Raw genomic sequence first — 20,510 nt, 5'->3', positions numbered from 1 at the left:
ACTTCATTCGATGGAGGAAAGCATTGGTGGAGGCCTGGAAATGCGTGGGAGAGGCTCCGAGGAGGTAGCAAGAGAGGGCTGGTTTCACAGCAAGGTCTCAAATTACGCCTTCCCGCCACCAGACCAGATCCGTCTCTGGGCCCTGCCCCAGCGCTACCTCCTCGGCGGGGGAAGACGGCGATTTTGCCCTGCTACGGGCAAAACCCTCCTGGAGTGAGGGTGGCAGCCGTCCCGCCACCGGGTCTCACCTGGCGTTGATGAGGTACTGAGCGAGGCTGATGTTGGCGGGGGTTCCTGTGATGGTGATTTGGCGCTCCGATGACCCTTCCGTAGCGTTGGCGATTTTGATCTGTGCTCCAGACATCTGCCGAATTTCATTGATTTTGGTCCCTTGGCGTCCGATTATGCAGCCTATTAGCTAGAAAGAAAGCGCGGGGGGATGGCGTGAAGAGCGCACCTTGAGGACGCGAGCATGACCGCGCGGCTGGAGCCTTCCTTGCCCTGCCCTGGAGACACCGTGACCTCAGTGCTCACGAAACTAGGAGACCCAACCTGAACGTGGGCACGGGGCTCTTGGGATCAGCCCGGCCCTACGCATCCACCAGCCACTCGCTGCTAGCATAGCTCACTCATCCTGACCTCTGCACTCTTGGCATCTCCCTCACTGCCCTACAAGGGTGCTGCAGGACAGAAGAATTCCACTGGAAAATGTCTTCCACGCTCTTTCAAAAATAATTAGTTTTCCTTAGAGCCATACGGAAGTGTGAATTTTCTCAGTGGTCCCTGAAGGTGTCTTCATTGTCGCTCTCAAGTATTTGTGCACAAACCACAGGTCCCTCAGTCACCATCATAGCTGGGTAAGACACATGAAGGTGTGCAGCTTTTCCAACACAGGCACAAGGTGTTCCTGAGTGTCACAGAATCAAAGAACTTCCTGAGTTGGAAGGGACTTACAAGGATCATTGAGTCCAACTCCTGGCTCCACACATCACCCAAAAATCAGACCAGATGTCTGAGAGCATTCTCCAGATGCTTCTTGAACTCCCGCAAGATCGGTACCATGACCACTTCCTTGGGAGCCTGTTCCAGTGCCTGATCATCCTCTGGTGAAGAAGCTTTTCCTGATATCCAACCCATCCCGTCCGGCCATCAGCATTTAATGCCCTTCCACAGTTACACCCAGGAAATTGGTATGTGGGATGTTCTCATCAGCTGCTGGACTTTTGTCTCTGGCTGTACAAAGGGAGACAATCACCGCTGCAAATGCTTGCTGGTCCTGCTGTTAGATGGCCTGTTCTGGGTGGATGCCTTCATTGCAGCTCTCTCAGCAAGGACACCAGAGCTCCCAGCAAAGAAGAAGGTTAGGAAGAGCAGAGAAATGACCTGCAGTTTTTCTGAGTAATGATGCTGTCGTGCACCGTGCTGTTCCAAAAGATTTCCTTCTGTAAGTCCTAAAGAAAGCTTCATTGTCAGCCCATGGTGATGGGTTCCTAGCTCCCGAAAGCAAAAGCTATCCCCAGCCATGTCCGTCTCATCACTGCCTGGAGCAAAGGCTAAGGGATCTGAACATACACCCATCACAGAACTGGAAAGATCTGCTATCTCCAGGGCTGCTGTGTGATATTCAGCCCAACAGCCACCCATCCAGGTCTTCAGAAATAGCTCAGAGAGCCTTGAGATGCTTCAGCAAACGGACATACATACAGATGGGAACCTGCTGGGGGGCCACGAAGAGCCAGACCTATTCAGAGAGACTTTCAGCAGAATCTAAGCTTCTCTTGCACAGCATTCAAGCTTCTGACAGTCATGGGAGTGACAAGCTGGATTTCATCCCAAGATTCCCTCAAACCCTCTTTTCTCTGCAGCGCAACTGTGGTCTGCTCTGCACTGCCCAAACCTGCCAGTGGGGGCTTCACTCTGAGACAACCAAGATCGTTTCCAGGGATGGTAACAGCATGAATTTCAGAGCCATCAGAGCAACAGGGGGAACTACCAGCAGATGGGAAGGAGATGCAGGCGGTAACACCACACAGTTCTGATGTTAGCCAAGCTTTTAGCAAGTGCTCCCAGTGGTCCTGTGTCCCATGGCAGGTTGCTCCATGTGCTAAAAGGAAGGAAAGGCCCCTTTTCAGGGGTCACCCAATACTACCAAAGTTGCCCTTGTTGCTGCCAGTGCTGGGCTCCCCCTGGCTTCCTCACTGGGATGACAAAAGCCTGTTAAACAGGAAGAAGGAAAGCAAACAGCCTCCAGACCCCATCCAGAAATGTCTGAGAATGATGGGCTGGTAGGTGATGGTGGTGGGGACCAAGTCACGACATCGTTTCTCCACTCTCCACTGAGCACAAGCTGGTTTTCATCCCATGGCAACTAGTCCAGAAGCAAGCGAGACCTCAGGTCCAGGTGCTGCCCGCCTGGGCTCTCCATCTCACCTCCTCCCATCTCAGCACCCCAAGCAGCCTCTTCACATCTCTCTGGGACCACCACAACTACAACCTCCTTCTGACCAACATCTGAGTACAATATCCACTTCACCACAGTGCCTCCATCTGTAAGACCCGAACACTGACTGCTGCCAGTACCCAAACACAATGCACCGTCTTTCAGAAGGACAGGTCTGAAACTTCTCAGATCTGCCAGCGGTATATTAAGAATGACACCGGGGCTTGAGAGCTCCCTGCCCTTCCCTATGCTGTCAGCTGGGCCTTTTTCGTGAGCACTAAGTTCACTTGGGAAGGAAAAATGGAGCATAGAGGAGGATTCTCCCTAGGAAAGCTACCAACAGAGGAGAGCCCAGGAGGTGCTCCATGACCCCAGACAACCAGACTGCGGAGCTGTGCACAAGGTATGAGTGAAGACAGTGAAGGGGCATCTCTAAACGCATGTAACAAGGCCGTACATCTGCAATTTACATATATATGTATATATATATATATATATATGTGTAGACATACACACACACACACAGGTGGAGGAAGCGCCACGGTACTTACATCATTGGGAATGGTGAGTTCATGAGTACTGGCCGGGGGACTGGCATCCAGACCTGGGCATATGCAAGGGAAAATGGTTACAGCTCGCAGCAGCAGTGCAGCGGGTCGCCAGTACTTCCCCGCAGCAGTCGACATTGCAAAGGCTGCGCGTCCTGCTCAGGGGCTGGGAGAGGAAGGGGATCACACACTCCGGTACAAGGAGGAGGAAGACGGTTCTACCTGCCTCATCTGAGCGGGGTGCCACCTTCTCCTGTGCCACTTGACCCTTTGTCCCCCAATAGGGCTGGCTCCAAGAAGGTGTGCCTAGCACAGGGCTGCAGTACCACTGCAGAGGAGCCCTCAGAGGTGGAATAAGCCCCTTCCCATGAAATCCTCCTCTGCAAAGCAGTAGGAAAACCTAGCCCTGGAGGAGGGCTGCTCATGTGCCTTCCAGCCCTCCCTGGGCACAGCTTGCTGAGGAAAGCAGTTCAGCAGACAAAGTGCTGAATTGAAGATGTACACGCTGGTAGGAGTCAAAGTCAATGGACCCTATTAGGGTAAGGCAAACAGCACGTAGATGGAGAGCCTGCTTCCCTGCAAAACTACATGGAAACATGCTGCTTGCAGCAAGGAGTGAGCACAGTACAGTGCTCCCTCACAGCTTCTCTTGAGATAGAACAGATGATCACCTTCGCAGTGGCAAAGGCTGGAGCCAGGAGAGCAACCTGTGTGTGCAACTGCATGGGTGCTTGCAGACAGGTGGGAGCCTGCATTTCTCACAGGTTTCCATGTCAAATCATCTCATTGCTGGTGTAGGGACATACTAATCCATGGGACAGAAGCTGGCTGGTAGCTAATAGGGTGTTGCAGTAATCTATACATCATATAAACAACCAGAGAAGGCTTTTAACAGCAAAGTGCGCGAGAGTCCAAAAGGCTGCAAGGCCTGCATCACAGCAAAGAGTAGAATTAAGGGGGTTGGAGAAAAAAAGCAGCAGAAGACTGGCACTGCCACACTGCTGTGACATGACGCAGCAGCAGCACTGAAGCCCTGGTCACAAAAACCAGAGGGGCATCTGCATGGCAATGCACCATTGCCTTGAGAGCACTGAGAACCTACTGTGAGTCAGAACTGCATTTTGCTGGTCTGCACTTCCCTCTGTGCCACAGAAGAAGGGCTGCCATTTGTCTGGCTGGCAGCAGCAGCCTCAGTATTGAACCCACACCTGTCTGGGCATGGCACCATTGCAGCAAGGTGTCCATGAAGAGCCACGGCCACGTCCCTTGGACCACTGTGAGCAGGATCAGGGCGGACGGGTCCACAGATGCTAAATGCCCTTCATGCATGTGCTTCTCCTCCCACATGCCATCCTAGACCTCCACAGCCTCTCCCAGATGGGTTTCAGGGCATTGCATCACCCTCTGCATCATCATGGCTGTTGTTACAGCCTGGAGATTACTTATTTTGGCACACCAGCTCCTTCCCCTCTGATACACACATGCAGTCCCCATGGATGCAACACAAGGAGACAAAGAATTGCAGATTGGGTTGGAAGGGACCTGAAAGCCCACCCAATTCCAAATCCTTGCCATGGTCAGGAACATCTTATTTCATAGAATCAGAAAACCACAGAATATCACGAGTTGGAAGGGACCCATAAGGATAACTGAGCCCAACTCCAGGCTCCTGGTTGAGGAGTCCAACATCCTCCCATAGAGCAGGCTGCCAAAAGGCCCATCCAGCCTGGTCTTGAGCATCTCCAGGAATGGGCCACCCCTATCCTTGGTTAGGGCAGGATCAGTGCCACAGGCAACGGCAAAGGGCAAAGAAGGGTGTGTGGAGGACAAGGATTCGTGGAGCAATAGTACAACATTTATTTTTGCTACCACCTGGTTGGGTCTCTTTCCATGGTCTGTGATTGGGTGATGTTCCCAGATGCTTTCAAGGCAGGCAGGAAGTGCGCCCCAGCATGTCCGGGAGGTCTTGGGGCGATTTCCCTGAGCAACAGCAGGGTATGAAAGCACATTCAGCACATGGCCTTGCAACTGCCAGGGACATCTGAAATGGAAATTTCTCCAAGATGGCTGTGATTTGCCTCTTCAGGGTCCTGTTCCATTAAAAACGCAGCTATCCTTGAATGACTTGAGAGACAGCTAAAATTTCATGTTATTGCTACTCCCACAAGTACTTTTCTATGCTTTCTAGATGAAGTTTGTGCAAAATTAAACAGAAGAATAATGGTGGTGACACTGGTGTCTTTCCACTAGATAGATGGCCATTACACACAAACATCAAAAACAGGTAACAAACTGCAGGTGCTTCCCTTTGAACATGCTGCACAAGGGGGATGGAGGGCACGATACTGCCCACCAGGAAACATGCTCTCCTCCACAAACAAGACACTTTATCCAGGAGCACAACAGTGGCACAGGCCTACTTCAAAAATATATTTCAGCAGCCGCCTACTGATTTCCCTGTAGCTTTGTGTTTTACCTGATGATTGGCCCATCAGATTTTGAGCTTCTTCGGAGGAATGTAAGGGCAGCTTTTCTCCTGAAGAGCAAAGAAGAAACAGATTTAATGCTTTTGCCTTCGAGGAGATAAGCAATGTCACTTCATCTAGGAAGCTCAAAATATGATGAACATACGGTCAGAAAAGGCATTTCCATCCAGCACCTCGACCACTGAGCTTTCAGCATTGCCATCCCCTGCGCTCTATATCTGCTTCCTAGCTCTCTGTGAAGCTGTTAGCAGCGTTTCTGCAGCCCAGGCTGGTGAGCCACACCAGCACCCGGCACCGCAGTGCCTTCCCATTGCTCTCCCCGCTGCTGTCCCAGCCGCATCCCGCAGGGCACCATCTCTCACTGGTGCTGCGGGATGCAGGGACATCCTGCCCGCTGCAATGGGCACATGGCGGGGGATGCTGGCTGGGAAGGGTGGTGCTGGCGCTCGTCCTTCTGCTCAGAAGGCCAGCAAGGCTGGAGCAGAGCGGGCATGCATAGTTATCCGCTGCCACATCCCCCAGATTTCTACCTGACCTCCCTGCTAACCTCTCCCCGTGGATGCTGCGACCTCATCTTCACTTCTCCTATTTGTTTCTGTTAGATACAGTGATTTTTGAAAGAGAGAGAAACTCTACAGGTAAGAAGAGAAGGATATCTAGAAAGGGCGTGTGGGTACGTACCAGGGAAAGCGGGGGTGGTCTGTCCAAGGGGAGTAAAGGGGGTTTGCTGCATAGCCAACTGGTGGAGCTTGGTCAACTGCTGAGGGGTAGGAGGGACATTAGAGCTAAGAAGGTTATTGTCATAGAGTACAACAAGTCATACCAAAAAGCAAGAACAAAATTATAACGGAGAAAGAAAACAAACCAAAACAAACCTAAACCAAAAAAAAAAAAAAAAAAAAAAAAACTAACAAAAAATTGGAAGCCATGTTGAGGCATGGCAAAACCAGCATTAACAGAAGGACTTGGCCTGGGTAAGATGCAATATAGCCCAAATCTTTAGCAGAAGTGCTTGGCCGGGGTCTGAAGTACAATAGCAGCTAGAAGCCCATTCTCAGCCCATGAGAAGTCCTGGCTTTTTGTTGCAAGCACACAGCCCCTGTGTGTGATGAGCTGCTAAGGCAGCAGCTGGGCTTTGTACAAAGCACCTCCAGCCCCTGCCAGTCTGCAGCATGCTGCTTGCTGCTGGCGGCCAGCAGGGGTGCACCTGCCTATGTGTGGCCTCTCCGGCTGTGACCACCTCCCTGGCATCGGGTGGTGCTGCCTTTAGGTAGGAAATGTCTCAGTGAGATGGACAGCCTGTGTGGCTCCTAATGCCACATGGAACGTGGGCACTGTGAGCATGGCCCTGTGGCAGCACAGGGAAAGGTGGGCTTCAGCCATGGCCAGCAGTAGTTCAGATCCTCACATCCCTTGTCGTGATGGATACCTTTTGGAGCCCCGTCAGGAAGTGAGAATTTTGTTGGGAATACATTTTGTGCTCTGTGTCACCGTTCCAAATTAAAACCAAATGGAGAGGGGTGGAGGTGGACAGGTCGGTTTTAGTAGGGAGCAGGAGGGGATCTCCATCACCACCCACACTCCATCACACTCACTGCTACTTAACTGAGGAATGACAGTGCTCTCCAAACAATCAGCAATAGTTCTGATGCTGGTTCTTAGCAACCCCAGGCAATGCCGAAGCCCTCCAGGAGACAAAGCTCCCATGGATCTCTGTAGGTTTTGCCAAAGGGAGAAAAACTGGGCAGGAGCTTGCATTTCAGCTTTGGTGTTTGAAATGCTGTCATGGGTCTGCAGGAGGGGTCTGCTAAACACAGAGACCTGCAAAAGCAAGGGCAATGCCCCCAGACTATCTTCAGGATGGGTTTCTTTATGGAGCAGTATTTAAAATGACAGTTCCTCACAAGAGGGCTGGAGGAGGAAGGGGATGGCAAGCACAGCTCTCGCACGCACGGCTTTTTTCCAGGTCTCAGCAAATCTGCATGGAGCTGGGGAGACCGCAGCAGCAAGCAAGCATCAGACACTGCTTTGCCAGTGCTGATGAAAGCTTAAATACTTTCAAAGCATTATGCGTGCTATGCTGCATTTTATTCCTGTCAAACAGAGGGGAATAGTAACAAGGAAAACACAACTTGCTTCCATGGTTTGCAAAGGAAAACTGGGACAAGAACATGGTGGTCTACCCACTGCAACACGTAGCTGTGTTTCTCTTCTGCTTTGGGGAGCCAAAGTGAAAGGCACACGATTCAGAATATTTCTGATCAGCAGCATTACAGCGAGCTCTTCAAAGTACGTGCATTCTGGCACCACGTAGACAGCCAAACCATCAAGACTGAGTGACATCTGTGCTCCTCTGCTACAAGCGAGGGAAGTCACTGCTCCTACAGACACAGCCTAGCCTGCAGACCACGTGCAGGACTAGGTTGTCCCCAGTGGGGCCGTGGGCAGCGTGCACTCACAGTGCCTGCTGGCCTGGAGAAGGAGTATGGCAATGACTCAACACCCAACTCGCCCATGGGTAGAAAAAGCCCCGAGCCACATCAAACCAACAGAGCTGCACCACAAGAGCAGTGTCTTATATAAGCATCTCTTCCCTATGCGTCCCCCAGCATATGCACTGCAGGTCCCACACCCATCCTTGGTTGTGTATCACAATAAGCCATGAGCACAGGGGATTTCAGCACGAGCGAAACACATTCCCATCCCTCATCACCTGGATGAGCATCCCACGGAAGAGACATGGCCCTGCTTCAAATGGGAAACCACATACTGACAAAGCTCTTGTTTCTCCCATCCCACCCAGACATCTTGGCAAGCCATCGGATGACTGATGCTCTAGGATAAGGGGGAAATAGAAGATAAGTTCTTTTTTTTTCCCCTTCCTTTGCTCGTTTTGATCATTTTGAGGCACAAAATGTGTAATCTGCTTGGTCTCATAATGAAGGGATAGCACAATTTAGCATCAGGCCAAGTCCTCAGAATTAATAAAGTGTGTGTTCACAGGTTAAAAGGCTACTCAAGGTATTACAGAGATTACACGTGGCCAGTTACTTTGAGAATATGCTATTAATATTATTGTCTAATATTAATATTCCATCATCTAACAGTAACATGCAGGTGACATAACAGGGTATAAGAAAAACAAGAGTAAAACTCACATCCGGGTGTGGAATGGCGTATTGTCCCTGAATTGTGTAGGCCTGCAAAGGAAAAACAGAGGCTGTTAGAGGAGGCAGGAGGTGGTGAAGCCCTGCCAGCCCTGGGCTTTGCTGGGTTTGGGGCTGCAGGGAGCCCCTCCCAGCCTAGAGAGAGAGCTTTGGCTCTTCCCAAAGAAGAATACAGCTCTTCAAACATCCCAGGGCTGGATGGAGGGGGAGGCAATGCTGCAATGGGCTTCATTGTGCAAAGGTGCTCAGCAGCCAGAGCTCTGTGCAAGGGGTGCATGATGGCATCACCACCCCCTTCTGTGCCTAAACGTGCATCCTAGTGCAGGCAAGGTAGCACAAGGAGCCATGCCATTCCTTAGGGGTGCACAGCTCCCAGCTGGCTCCAAACCTCCCATCTATTCCAGCACTCTGCTGCAGCCATGCAGCAAGGCTGCTGCTACACGTCCCTTGGCTTACAACAGGCAAACCCATGCAGATGTTGGCTAGGCAGTTTGCTGTTATTACCATTGCTTGTAGTAATCCCTCCTCTCTTGTAAATAACCCGAAGATAAGCACCACTGTGGGCTGAGAGCCACCAGAGTGCCCAACGTTTTGGATTCAACCAGCTAGCAAGATGTATCTCGCTAGTTGCATCATCATTCAGATGATACCGAAAGAAACACTCTGAGAGATGGATAGCACTTGATTAAGGGAGAGTAAAGATGGCCAGGAAAAAAAGAAAAAAAAAATGGAACACCTCCTGAACATGTGCTGCATCCTTCACAAATAATGAGGCTTTTAATGCCAGGGAGAACCTGGCATTTCCTGGCAGCTTGACTTGGCCTTTGGCTTTTGTTTAGAGATGTTGATTGGAAGCAGCAAAATGAAAGGTGGGGAGGTGAACTGGGGGGGGGTGCAGGCTGAGCCTCTCACTCCAGCCTGGCCCACGAGGAGCTGCCAGGGCTGAGAGGGGCTCACTGGGGCAGGTAGGGATGAGCTCTGCAGCCCATGGTGCCCACTGCATCCTGCAGCACCCCTGCAGCAGGAGGGTGCTGCCCCTTACTCTCCCTTTTGAGAAGTACTGCTCGCCAGGCAGCTGGACCCAAAGCCCCTTTCCAGGATGCTTTTATGCTCTGCTGCACAAAACCCTTGTCCTGGTGCTGGCAATGACCATGAGATGCTAACTCAGCACGCTGCCTGACAGCCTGTGCTTTGTGCTTGCTGTTCTGCTATCTTGTTACAGAGTGGGAGAGCATGAGACAGCTTGCGTAGTGTAGGAGTTGGCACCAGGTGATTCATGTCAGGTTGTGGTCCAACCTGATGGTGCCCTCCAGGCTTTATGCTCATTCCTGCCATGCTTTACAGAAATCAATTGCTCATTAGTTTAACTGAGAGGCACAACTGGGAACAGATGCTTCACGAAGACTTAATGCATGTGTTGCATACATGGCTATTCTGCACACAGAAGTCTGCTGTCACCTCTAAGAGCTGCCAGAAGCCACTGCAAGCCTTGATTTATCCTGGTTTACCATGGCATGACATGACATAGGCTGTCCCATGGATACAGGTGAGGCTTATTCCTGCAGCAGGAGTTCCCTCCTGGTGGCAGGAATTGATCCTCCCACAGAGCAGAGGAACAGCCCAGTCCTGATCAGGCTAGAAGGAGCCTGCCCCACCTGATACCAATTTGCAACATGCAAAGTTCCTTTTAATTAGATTGGTCATGCCAGAAAATATGAAATATTCACCCATAGCTATCAGCAAACGCTGATAAAAAATCAAGCTGATTTTTGAGCCAGGTCTCCTAGAGGTGCGACTGTGAGCAAAATCAGCATTTTAAGTAGATAGACAGACCTATCCAGTACAGAACAGCCTCTGTGCTGTCCCCAGCTCTGTCCTAAGGGCACTGTAAGCACCATGTTCTCTGCTCGTCCATCCCCACCCCCGTCCCCAGCAGTTCTGCAAGGAGCTTTTGGTCTGGCTGCTGCGGCGCGACATGGATGGGATGACACCATGCAAGTCAGAAGGCAAGAAACCTGAGTGCACTAACGGGCAGCGGCTGGTGCTGCAGTAAAAGGCTGAGGTTGGCAGTGGAGGCTGCAAGCGGGTCGGCTCTTACCTGACCACCTGCAAAAATGACAGGGGTGGAGGCGGGCTTTGGGCGGTAGGGAATGGTGGCACCTTTTGGTGGGGACTAGGAAAAGGGACAAGGAAAGGGAGAGAGAACATTAGAACAGCTTTCCTGAAACAGCAGCAAAAAGAGCATTAGAAAGCACCCGACGGAGCATGGGCTTCCAACCCGTGCTGTGTCGCGGGGTGAGCGCAGCCTCCGGGGCCACGGCCAGCAGCACCCGCACCGGGTAGACAGTGTCTCTGGACAGGAAGACATGGGGGAAATGGGTGTTTAGCAGACAAGGAGGACACCCTCAGGAGCTCCCCTGCCAATGCACAGCACCCTGGAACACCTGCCAAGCTTCCCCACCTTGGCCCTGCTCTACACACATTCTGTCCCCTAGACCAGGCTGATGATGGTCTGCAAGATTAGGATGCTCCATAGAGGCCTTCAAGGTGCAGAGAGGTGGGGAGGAATGTGATACATCACTGTGCTGCCAAGCCCACACGAGCATCCTCATGCAGCAGTTCTCCTTGCATCATATCTTCACTGTGGGCACAGTGGCACCTCTGGGGCTTGGCTTGGTTTCTCCCCACCCAGGCACTGCAAAGTGCTGTCGATGTCACTGAGGCCTCCCACGTCTCATCCACTGCTTCAGCCATGGTGCTGGATGTTGGAGGCAGCTCCATTTGCACAATCCTTGGGAAGCCCTCTCAGACAGTAAGGTGAGCATTTCTGCAGATCTCATTCCCAAGCTGCACAGTGGAAGCTGTCTGTTGGAGCAGCCAGGCAGGTGCCAGCAGCAGAGGAGCTGAGACTTGGGAGATTTCTTTGGATCATGAGAGATTTCAGATGAAAGCCTTCTGAGTCCGCCAGAGGTGAAATGGGTCAGTTGCTGCTAGTATGTAAGGACAGCCAACATAAATCACATTATCTTGTAGAAAATTCCACCATTTTTCTCTGCATTCTTCTACACGCCTGTCTGTAGCCACGTGGCATATTCAAATCTCCTTGCTTTGTACTAGTCTATAGGAAAGCCATGCGATCAAAGCACTGTGTATAACCACAAACCTGCTTTGTCTTTCATCACATTACAGATCTTGGAGGGGATGAGTGAGAATTTCTGTGGCAAGATAACTGAAGACATAAAAGCTACAAGGAACAGCTCTGCAAACTGTTAAAGCTGGGGGACTTTCCAGATCTGTGACTGCAAGAAAATTAATGTGGTTTTTTTTTTTTTTGTTCTCTTTCCCATTGCTGAGCCATACAGAGGACTATCAGCCCTTGTTTTGGTCAGTGGGAACAGCAACCACCCAAGATTTATAATGCACAGTGAACACCACCTTGAGCCCATCTCTGCCACAGTGCAGAGCACAACCTGGAGCTACTGCATGCCTAAATCCATGCTTCTCTAACAGCACAGTGTGTCCATGTGAGCACCAGCAGTGGTTGACATCAGTGTTCACAGCCTTTCCTCTCTAGTCATTCTGCTGGCAAACTGAAGTTGCTTATGGCTGGTGTTGCTTCATCTCAACCATGTCTCAGCGTCCTCTTCTGGAACTCTTGCAGCAGCAAACATCCCAGTGCCAAAACAAGAGGCACTGGACACAAACTGGAGCACAGGAAGCTCCTTCTGACTACCAGGCAGCACTTCAGTGCTGTGTAGGCATCACTGAGCCCTCGCACAGGCACCTAGAGGCTGTGGGGTCTCTTCCTTGGAGACCCCCAAAAGTTGCCTGGATGTGGTGCTGGGCATCCTGCTCTGCGGGTCCCTGTTGGAGCAGGAGGTGGGCCAGATGGACCCAGAGATCCTGTCAACCTCAACTATTATGTGATTCTGAAATGTGTTCCTCCCTGCCATAAAGAAACAGTGGCATTAAGGCCACCCAGCAGAGCAGTGTGTCCAAGCCTTTGGCTCTGGGAGGCACAGGAAGCAGGGATGTCACTGTTTTGTGACAGCAATGGGTTCCTTCTTGAGCTTCTCCAAGGCAGCAGGCATGGAGGTGGGGCATGTGGTTGCAGTCAGCTCCAGCAATGAGCTATTGGCACAGCAGCATTGCTCCACAGCAGAGGACTTTGTGAATAATTTCTCCCAGAAAACCGTACCCTTGCCACACGCCTATGCACGCCATGGCTTCTGCTCTGCACCTGCCTTCCTCACCACCTCTCCTCCTCCACCTCACTGGAGCTTGGTCTTGGGTTCATGCCCACTGCTCCCTTCCCTCGGCACCCTCTCAGCTGTCCCAGCACAGCAGATGCACTGGTTGCCTCCTCCCAGCACCCCTCTCCTGAAACCTTCTGGTGCTGTGACACAAACCTTCTCCTTTCAGGCACCCAACCGGTTTCCAGTTTAGCAAACCAGAAATAACACAAACACAGTGGGGAAAACACACTTGGGTGTGTTTCACACGAAGGTACCAGGAAATGAGAGTGGTCCGCTAACACATGGTGAACAGTGACAAGGACATGATCCACAGCTCTCAGTGCTGTTGTGATGCCGGGCAGGTTTTGTCCTATATACTTTACCCCCTTTGTTACAGACTGTACCTCCAGCATCACCACACAGATCTGTTTGACACACTGGATAATTGCGTCAGGTGTCCCCGAGATTGTCACCGCCCGCTCCGTGGAGTTGGGCAGCATGTCCCCTGCCACTTGAACCTGAGCACCTGTGGACTGGAGACAGAAAGAGAGAGAAGGAGGAATCTCAATGCCGAAGCCCTCTTCCCTTCATCCAGCTTCAGCTCCAATGCCACGTGCCCCCAGAGAGCTGCAACCCCATGCTAGCGAGGATGTGGCAAGTCCCATGGGACAAAACCCGTGACACCACTGCTGCATCAGCAGGGACCATCCTGGGAATTGCCTTGACGCACGATGCCAGCTCATGAGCATCCCCCTTTCCAAGCATGCAGATCAGCTCTGAGGAGCTGCAGTTACCCGCAGTAACTAAGTGTGATTTACCTCCCTGATTTCCTTGATCTTGGAGCCTCCCTTGCCAATCAGAGAGCCACACTGGCTAGCTGGTACGACCAGTCGCAGCGTCACCGGAGGTTTACTGGTAGCAGTGCTGTTGCTCATTGAATTGGTTATGTCCTGGGGAAGGAAGAAGTCAATGCATCAGCCCTTGTTCCCCAACCCAGATGTCTGCCACACAACCCCAACCCAAATGCCCAGAGCCAGTAAGGAGGGATCACATCTTCTAGACCTAGGCTGGGCTCAGTTCTTGCCCATAGAGAGATGTCTGGAGCAACTGGGAAGGCTTTGTGCCGAGGTCATGTACCGGGTGAGCAAGCCCAACCAAGCACGCATGGGTTGAAGGGCATCCAGACGTACTGCTGGAACCAACAGTGGGCTACAAGGGCTGTATGCAAACCCTAGCACTCTGCCCTCTCGGGGGAAAGAGGTCACATTTCTCACCTCCTCAAATTTGTAGGCGATCATGGCAAAAGCCTTGAAGATGGCATCGGTGGGGCCGGTGATGGTCACAATCCGTTCAGGACAGTTTCCCTCTGAGATGTTGATTCTCGCCCCGCTCTGGAAACAGAAGGGCATTCCTGGAGCAGCCACAGCCAGGCAAGCAACTGGATGCAGCCTCCAGCACAACTCTTTTCTTGAGCTGGATCCTCAGCACCCAAGAGCAGAAACTCAGAGTGTACCAGGAGCACACTGCACACTTGTTCCCTGGTCACCACATGAAGACATCCCATCTAACCTTAAAAACTCCCACCCTTGCCCCATGGTACTTCCAGCCCTGCCTCACCTTGAGTCCCCAAAAAGGGTTTCCAAGGATATTTTACTACAATGTTAACCCGTGTTTTCAAGGCAAGAGTGGCCTGTGGCATCACTGCATGTGAAGAGCTCTGCTAAGTGGTCTGGTAGCTCTTTGGCAGCTAAAGGTACAAAGGGCAAATTCTCTCATCTCATGAGCAATCTTATTTCACTGTTTCAGAAGTAGAAAGCTCTCGCCTCTGGAAAATTCCCAGTAAACACAATATCTCACAGGGCAGTGAGCCATTGGGACAGCTCTGGTCACTGCTCTATGTGCTGTTGGGAGGAGAGGTGCCAGCCCTTCCCACTCCTCATCCCTTTCTTCCAAATCACTTCATGGATCAGAGTTGCTCACCTCTTCACGCATCTTCTTCACAGTCTCTCCTTTCTGAAACAAGCAGAAACAAAGGCCACTGTAAAAACTCAAGACTTCCACCTTCAAAACGACCTTTCCAAACATGCATCTCTCTTAACACACTGTAGCACATGACCAAAACCTTGGGGATCTCTGTGACACCTGGCCCTGACACCTACGTGATGGTTGAGCTGGAGAGTTAGTGATCCAAGCTCAGCCCTGCTCCCACGTCTGTAAGGCATGATACAGACAAAATAGCACAACTGCACCTTATACCTCTCTTTCTGGATTTCCTGTTTGGAGGAAAACCTCGTGGAAAAGCTCATGAACAGTCTAGATGATCAAAAAAGATGGCCCTTTGTAGTGGTTGCTAAGGATGGCTTCTGCTCTAGTATCTGGAGAGCTCTAATGTCATGAGATACAAAATGGCTGCAACTGTGATTCCTTCCAGGCCTGCAAAGTTGATGGATAAATAAGGTGCAAGCCTAAAGAATAAGTTGTTAACGTTGCAAATCTTCACCACCACAAATAGCCAGGACTTAACCATGGAGCAGAGGCACCTTGTGAAGCTTTCTGCATGAGCTAAATGGTGTCCTGTGGCCCCCAAGGCAAGAATTTAAGCTGGTTTGCATCACATTTCTTAACCTTATTTAGTGAATCTATTTAATTTACATTTCTAAGTCATGTGATGATGAACACCTATTTGCCACCATATTCAAGCAGCCAGAAGTTGTCCTAGATGAGCTCTTTCTTTTCAGGGGAGCAGTCTTTGACCTCTCTGTGAGTCCCTCACCACAGTTCACGGAGAATGAACATCTAAGGGATATTTGTGGGAAGAGATAACTGATGTCTACCCCAGCACAGAGGGTAAAAGCTGCAGGCAATTTGGGAAGCACCCAAAGACACATCTAAAATATGTGCTTACCTTTCCAATGATGCTTCCAACTTCCTACCAAAAAAACAAGAAAACATCACAGAATAAATGGTGTTGCAAGACACGAACAAAACCCAAGAAGGAGAGGGAGAGGGGTGCAGCCCTGCCAGGAGCCTTTACCTTGCCATGCATCAGCAGCCGGATGGTGAGGGTGACGTTCAGGCCGCCTTCAGAGACCTTTGACTCCATTTCCTACCAGGGATGGGAGACGGTGTCAGCGGGAGGGAGCCCCGGCACAAGAGGAGGCAGTGGCACAGCCGTATCACCTGGGGACAGATGGGCAAGGATGGGCATCCCTGGGGTGAGTTTGCCTTCCTGATCCCTCCTTGTGGATTCACCACCCCTACCTCTGCCACCCCAGCATCAGCACGTGGTTGTCTATCTATCTGTTCCTGTTAATTGCAGGGGAGCTGGACTAGATGACCTTCAAAGGTCCCTTCCTATTCAAATGATGCTATGATTTTATGATTCTGTGACAAGGGAGCAGGGGGCCGGAGGAACCCTCTGGCCAAAGACTGACTGCAGAGCTTGGACTTTAAAAGACCTAGGGCACACATCTGGCAAACTAAAATTCACCATTCTGAGCATGAATGGACATTCAGAAAATCTGGAGCGGTGGGTTTTGGAAAAGCTAGCTCTTCTGTAAGTGGAAATATCCATCAGACCCCAAGAGCGAGGAGCAGGAAGGGCTGAGCTGGTGTACTGATCTGGATTTTAATCCAGATCTGTAAGCTGAGTGCTGTCTGAAAGACGCACGTCATTTCCAGCTGTACATATCTCATGAAACCTTTGCCTGTTTTCCAGGCGCAGACACGTTCCCTTCCCTTCCCTCTCTCCTTCTCTGCCCTCTAGAGGGAAAAATGTTACCAGTATTTTGGGGGCAGGGGAAGATAAATCACAGTACAAAAACAAATCCTCTGTTTTCTTTCCCAGAGTCTCCTTAATAGCATCTCTGTGCAAGGAGTGGGCACACTAACGTCTCTGCAGCCTACTGCATGGGGAGGCCAGTCCTGTCTCAGGGATGGTGTCAGCATCCTCCTGTGTGCAATGCCAGGAAATCTGTAGCAATTCTCCTCTATGTTATTTAATCCCTCGGTACACGTCAGATGGGAGATTTTTCTGTCACGAGCATCTGCTATTTTTCTGTGCTCATACAGTGGCGTCTGTGGCCAAAAAAAAAAAAAATAAGGGGGGGGGATAAACCAGTGCTCAATTATTAGCTGGAAGCAAGGAGGCAGTTGGGATGTATAAAAATGTAGGAGCACACAAATGCCCATGAGATGGGCTTGAGAGAAAGCATCCTCTTCCAGTAGGCTCCTACAAAGTTCAAAATGGGCAAAAGCCATGTAGTGAGCAGGGGGACGATGCTTTCCCACAAGAGAACAGCTGAATGGAGTTGGGGCTGTCACAAACAGAGCAGCACTGGGAGAGCCGACATGTAGGCTGTGCTGCTCCATGCAGGGGCTGGCAGCCTCGGGGAGGTGGGCCATGGCTTTCCCACCAAGGACACATCAAATCCACCACTTTGCTCTCACCAAATGCCCTGTATTGCAGCCACCTACCACCGCCCTGTGCTCCCTATCCCTCACATGAGAGACCCTGAAGCTGGCCGTTATGTAAATGTTTCCAATTGATTGAAAAAGTGGGTCATGTGTTAGCCAAATGCTCCTGGCTTTAAGATCTATCAGCATTATTAAATTAAACACGCTTCATGCTCCAGCAAGCAGGAAAGCTACATTGGCCTTTTCTTAATCATACTAGTGAAAGGTAAGTCTTTTATATGGGACTTCATAAATGCGGTGGAAACTACGAGAACAATAGATCAGAGGCATTTACTCTGTCCATGTACCCCCCCCCCAACATTGTTCATTCTTCACAGACAAAGCACTGAGAAAAAATCTCACCCCACACACCATTTTGAGCGTTTCAGAGTGTTCTCAGCCCAAAGAGAGACCCATCGACTAGGACCCATCTCCTCACAGGGCCAGAGAGCTCTGCCTAGTTCACAGCATCCTCAGAATTGCTTCTTTGTCCTTCCCCTTGGAAGCCCCGAGGGCACCATTACATCCAGCCCGATGGATGAAGCAAAGTGCTCAGCTCCAACCCAGCACAGAGCTGGTGCAGCCCTGCAGAGGTCAAAGATGCAGCACCATGAGATGGAAGAGCTGAGTTTGGACCCAAAATGGAAGGTACGCTGCAAACCAAGTGAGAACCATCATGCCTGGGATACTGCATGCAAAGGAGCAGAGCAGCACTCCAACCTGCAGGGTTGGGAACATAGCACTCAATGCTGATCTGTTCCAAAATGCTTTTCTAGAGAACGACCTGACTGCAGAGAAAACATAGAGCTTTTAAATCCACCTGCCCTTTGGAAGGGTGCTTGCAGAAGGCATCATCGATACACAGAACAACCCAGCTCTTCCCCTCTCCTTTGGTTTTGAAAACAAATCTCTTCAATTCCAGGAAATGTTCTTAATCCACCAGGAATACCCACTGACTGCAAAGCAGCACATGCACTGGTGACCAGGTAGAGAAAAGGAAGGAAAATGGAAACACAAAACAGTGGGAGGACTCCTGTCCTTCCCTAGATATACTCTGATTTTTTTTCCACACCAGTTTGTTGGAGCTTGGACAGATTGCCTAAGTTGGTGCTCTCGCCTTTGTGCCAGCCGATTCACATTGCAAACACGGAGATGCACTTAAAATTGAACAAAATCTAATTATTAAGAGAATTCTGAACACCGTTTAATTTAATTTAGCCCACTTAAGACTGTGATCATTTTCATGTCCTGCCCCCCCTCACAGGAGATGGAATATGAAGCAAAACATGGGGAGGGAGGCTGAGCACTGAGCTGGGCTTCGTTCTCTAGCCTGGCTTCCAAGCCTCCATTCAGCAGTGGGTTCCACCAAGCTGGTGTCCCCATGGGGGAACATGGCTGGCTCCTGCCACCACAGTCACCCAGCTCATGGCATGTTTGCCCTGGAAATGTCTTCCTGAAGGGCACCCAAATGCCACCACAGCCGGTCAGTCACCGGCTCAGAGCACTTTGTTTTATAGCTCCATTTTCCCTCAAAACACTTCGTTTCTTTGTCTCAGCTGCTTCTCAGCAGAAACATCCTCACCTCCTGCCTGTGCTGTACCAGCCCTCCTCTTCTTTCTCCTATGCATCTGCTGGCACTTACTGGCTCCAGGCAGAGCTGCCTGCAGCCCCTTTCCAAGCACTGGGTGGAGAACCAGGGCATCTGCTACTAGAGAGGTCCATCGCTAGCATTGCTGCTGTCTGCAGACCTCACATCCCACCCTTTGAGGCTGAGGGGTCCCTGCTCTTGGTAGGGCATACAGTCCCAAGCACTCCTCTCCTCATGTCTGGGGTTTTGTAGGTGTTTTCCTTCCTGTGCTCCCCTTGCAGTGGTACAGTGGTTCTGTTACTTTCCAGACATCTGTGGAAGTCCCAATTGAGTAAGAGCACCCTTGCCCTGAGCAGGCACCATTTTTCAAGTCTGTTCTCAAACCTGCCTTCGAAGCCAGACAAGAAAGCTAGAGAGCAGGCAGAAAATATGCTTAGGTTATCTGCACTGAAGTCACCCTGGTGCCTCTGGGACCACGCACTGCCAGAAGTCAGATGCATAAGGTAGAGTTTCTCCTCCAGATTCCATCATGGAATATTCTCAGCAGTGTTACAGAGATCAAGTTTCATGGCATTGGCTAGGTATTTATTTTGGGGGACAGCAATGTTTTCTTCAAGCCATCCAAAAACAAGCAGAGAGAACAACTCAGTGCAAAAACATCCCAGAGGCAAAACCCTCCCCCCCCAAGAAGGGTTTGGATGGAAAGTTCACAGGCACTGCCAAGTAAAACTCAAAGAAAGCCTCCGTCACACTTGTCACCCATTGCATGGGCTTCAGAAAACCACTCCTTCTTGGTTTGTTCAATCCAGGCTGCCACCCCAATTCCAAAGCCTTGGAGCCCGTAAGAGAAGAGCTCTTGCAGGTCCATGTAGGCAAAGCACTGGGACCAGCCAGGGGTCTGCATGAGGAGCACTGTGCCACCCACCCAGGCACCACCCAAAGATCCTGCTCTGGAGCACCTTGGTGGTTGCTCAAAGGCAGTGTTGATCTGAAAAGCATTCAGTACGTATCACGGGCTCTTTGGTACTTCGGGAGTCCTGCCAGCAGGATTCCAGCTGCAAAGCTCCAGCATCCTTCAGGACACCACAGTATGCTACAGCAAGGGCCATATTTCTAATGCATCAGCTGAGTTTCATGTTTGAGATTAACACCTTGGCCAGAAAGTCCATACCTCTAAGAGTACATTTTTAAGCATGAGGGAGGAAATATTTAAGCACTTCGTAAAACCTGAGCCAGTTTTTTTCCAAACCTTGGAAACTGAAAGCCATGTCCTAAAGGAAGAGGGCAGAAGGCAGCCTAGGAAAGAAGCCATTTTTCTGATGTTAGACACTTTTCCAAGATCTGCCTGCCCACCTGCTGAAGCTTTCTCCCCACTCATCTTCTTGTGGTTTGATCCTGCCATTAAGACCTAATCCAGCGATTTTCAGCATCACATTTTAGCAGCTGGGGGCAGCGCGCCGCAGCAAGCTCAGGATTATGACGACAATGCAGTCTGGCCAGATCAGGTTGGGGATGGAAGGAGAAAGGATAAAAATTGCTGCGGCAGAAAACCAAAGTCTGGTACTGACTGAAAGCCAGGCTCCAAAAGGAA

General features: G+C 50.7%; 1 protein-coding gene across 47 annotated transcripts in view; it reads right to left on the bottom strand.

The window, feature by feature from the left end:
- The window catches only part of PCBP3 (poly(rC) binding protein 3), a 48,575-nt gene that overhangs the window by 7,796 nt on the left and 20,269 nt on the right, over nucleotides 1–20,510 (bottom strand). For 5 of the 47 annotated variants that reach the window (XM_025152410.3, XM_004942518.5, XM_004942517.5 and 2 more), the window contains 12 exons: nucleotides 15,911–16,056; nucleotides 15,782–15,805; nucleotides 14,857–14,889; nucleotides 14,151–14,267; nucleotides 13,695–13,826; nucleotides 13,260–13,409; nucleotides 10,671–10,814; nucleotides 8,633–8,674; nucleotides 6,156–6,234; nucleotides 5,465–5,524; nucleotides 2,992–3,044; nucleotides 249–418 (listed from right to left, as the gene is read on the bottom strand). In XM_025152410.3, coding sequence (XP_025008178.1) covers nucleotides 249–418; nucleotides 2,992–3,044; nucleotides 5,465–5,524; nucleotides 6,156–6,234; nucleotides 8,633–8,674; nucleotides 10,671–10,814; nucleotides 13,260–13,409; nucleotides 13,695–13,826; nucleotides 14,151–14,267; nucleotides 14,857–14,889; nucleotides 15,782–15,805; nucleotides 15,911–15,979 — 1,073 coding nt within the window. In that variant the 5' untranslated portion in view covers nucleotides 15,980–16,056. Of the gene's footprint in view, nucleotides 1–248; nucleotides 419–2,991; nucleotides 3,045–4,821; nucleotides 5,030–5,464; nucleotides 5,525–6,155; nucleotides 6,235–8,632; nucleotides 8,675–10,670; nucleotides 10,815–13,259; nucleotides 13,410–13,694; nucleotides 13,827–14,150; nucleotides 14,268–14,856; nucleotides 14,890–15,781; nucleotides 15,806–15,910; nucleotides 16,057–20,510 lie in introns of those variants that run through there. The other 42 variants (XM_040703955.2, XM_004942532.5, XM_025152413.3 and 39 more) reach the window with 30 other exon arrangements.

The sequence above is a fragment of the Gallus gallus genome, chromosome 7, assembly GCF_016699485.2.
Source record: "Gallus gallus isolate bGalGal1 chromosome 7, bGalGal1.mat.broiler.GRCg7b, whole genome shotgun sequence".
NCBI lineage: Eukaryota > Metazoa > Chordata > Aves > Galliformes > Phasianidae > Gallus > Gallus gallus.
This window is presented reverse-complemented; position numbering and strand designations above follow the sequence as displayed.